The sequence below is a fragment of the Monoraphidium neglectum genome (assembly GCF_000611645.1).
Source record: "Monoraphidium neglectum strain SAG 48.87 unplaced genomic scaffold scaffold06343, whole genome shotgun sequence".
Taxonomy (NCBI): Eukaryota; Viridiplantae; Chlorophyta; class Chlorophyceae; order Sphaeropleales; family Selenastraceae; genus Monoraphidium; species Monoraphidium neglectum.
The window spans coordinates 1-2,308 of record NW_014007297.1 but is presented as its reverse complement, the minus strand read 5'-3'; the positions used below and the strand labels follow the sequence as shown (position 1 = coordinate 2,308).

Here is a 2,308-nt window from a genome sequence, read left to right as displayed (position 1 = left end):
CCCCGTCGGCGTCGCCGCCGGGCCGCCGCCCGCCTCGCTGGCGGCGTCGCCGCGGCGCCGCACCACGGGCAGCCGCGACGCCCCGCTGGCCGTCACCAGCGTCGTCGGCGGCGGCGGCTGCGCGGGCGGACCGCCCGGCTACGCGGGCGCGCTGCTGGCGTGCCTGCAGGCCAGGGGGCGCGTGCCGGACAACCGGCCCGCGTGGGGCGGGATGGCGTGCCTGGCAAACTTTGGGCTGGCGCAGGGTGACGGGCGGCAGCAGGCAGAGGCACTGGGGGAGCTCAAGCTGCAGGTGGGCAGTGACGGGGCCCCGCCGGGCTGTAGCTTGTTGGCAATAGGATGTCATCGGACTCGGATCGGATGGTGATGCACCGTGCACTTTCAGGCGCCGCTTGTCGCTTGTTTTTATGCTGCAGAGGGGAGGTCGGAAACAATTACATGCAAGAGTCGCTCAATGCACCAGCCCCAGCGGCGGCCGCGCAGCGGCTGTGCCAAGCAGCTGCACAGAAGCCTGCTCAGCTGATGGGCCCGCCCCACCTCACCTGGACCCCCCGAACACACACACACACACACACACACACACACATGTTCCGCAGGTCAACCGCGGGGACTATCGGGCCCTCTCGCAGGCGCCGCCCGCGCTCGCGCTGCTGCTGCTGGACGGGTGGTTCGGAAGCTTCCAGGTGAGATGAGGTGCCGGTTTTGCACAGGCGGTCTAGGTTCTTGCAACTGTGTGTTTCTTGACATGCGAGCCTGCGCGGTCACCATGGTGGCCGCGCCTTCGCCACGTGCCCCATGCAGCTGCGGGTCCTCGTCCCATCGACGCGTACAGAGCTTCGTTGGGGTGTGTATGTATCGAGGCAAAGTGTTGTGTGTGCAGACCCGTGCGCGACCATGTGTGCGAAGCGCGCTCACAACCCTCGTGTGCAGACTGCTTGCACTCGCCAAGATTGTGACGCCTGCCTCTGCCCACGTGCTAGTCCACGCACCAATCCAGCCTCTTTCCGCTCCCCCTTTTGCGCCCAGTCCGAGTCCGTGAGCGAGGCGTCCCTGGAGGTGCTCATCGACGAGTCCGAGGAGCTAATCGCCCAGGAGGCCGACCTCAGGGACCTCCTCGCCTCCCTAGGGTCGTCAGACGCCCCTGCAACCGCTCCTCGCACCACCCGCGCGCCGGCCGGCGCCGCGCCGCCGAGCCCGGCGGAGATCGCGCGGATGCGGGCGGACGCAGAGGCGCGCACGCGGGCGGCGTGCCACGCGCTGGCGGCGCACGAGCAGGACCTGTTCCTCGCGTTTGCGGCGCTGCTGCGCATCGCGCGCGGCGCCGGCGGCGCCGAGGACGGCGCAGGCGCGGGCACAGCGGACGCGGCCACGGCGACAGACGAGGGGGAGCATACGGTGCTGCACGTGCGCGCCAGCGGCGACGAAGACGGCCATCACCCTCCACACAGCCAGCGCCGCGAGGGCCGGCGCCGCGACCGGCCCGGGCAGCAATACCCTGAGGCGCCCGGCCGCGCAAAGCCCGAGGAAGCTGAAGAGGCAAAGGATAACAAGATCATGAGATCCCTGTGCGACGTCATTGCTGGCTGGCTGGTGCACCCGCTGGGGCCGGCGTGCGCGGCGGCCAGGGAGGCGGCGGGGGCGTTCCTTTGGTATCTGGTTGCGGAGGACGCCGGATACAGGTGGGGGCTGGGTTGTGTTGACATTTGGTGTCGGTGTCCTCTGGAGTTGATGAGATGGGCGTGACTGAATGCCACTCTTCGAGGCAGGCAGGCGCCTCGGCGGGCTCGCGCTGCAGCGCGCAGGCGACGCCCTGCACAGCCCGCCCTATGTTGGAGGGCCTGGCTTGCAGTTCTGCAGGAGCGCTTGCACGCGTCCCTCGACACAGCCCCTCTTGCCCACTGTCCCGAGACTCCTCCCGCCTCCCCCCTCGCCCCTTATCCTTTTCCCCTGCCCCTTCATCCATTACTTTTGCTGTCCCTCAAACACACGCCTCCCCCCCCAGCTGCCTGCTCCACGCGAAGCAGCAAGAGGGACTCAAGCGCGCCCACAGCGACCACTCCCACAAGGCGCCGCCGCCCCGCTCCCCGAGGTCCGCCCTCAAGCTTGCGGCGGCCTGCCAGGCCCCCACCTCCCAGAATACGGTTGGCGGCGGCATCGGCGGCGGCGGGGGCGGCGGCACGCGGGAGCTGCAAGCCCAAGCTTGCCTTGGGGCGGCCGCGCAGAGGCGTAAGCAGCAGCCGGCGGCAGAGGTGGGCGGCAGCCGGGTGGAGGATGAGGGGCAGGGGGCGAGCCTGAAGGTCGGCCGCCG

General features: G+C 70.0%; 1 protein-coding gene across 1 annotated transcript; it reads left to right on the top strand.

The window, feature by feature from the left end:
- Window positions 1-211: 211 nt before the first annotated feature.
- On the top strand, window positions 212-1,743 carry MNEG_16414 (hypothetical protein; the record flags this gene model as incomplete). The annotated part of the gene is made up of 3 exons (XM_014035116.1): window positions 212-292; window positions 597-683; window positions 1,027-1,743. The coding sequence occupies 3 exons, from the start codon at window positions 212-214 to the stop codon at window positions 1,741-1,743; spliced, it is 885 nt and encodes a 294-aa protein (XP_013890570.1).
- Between the last annotated feature and the right edge of the window lie 565 nt (window positions 1,744-2,308).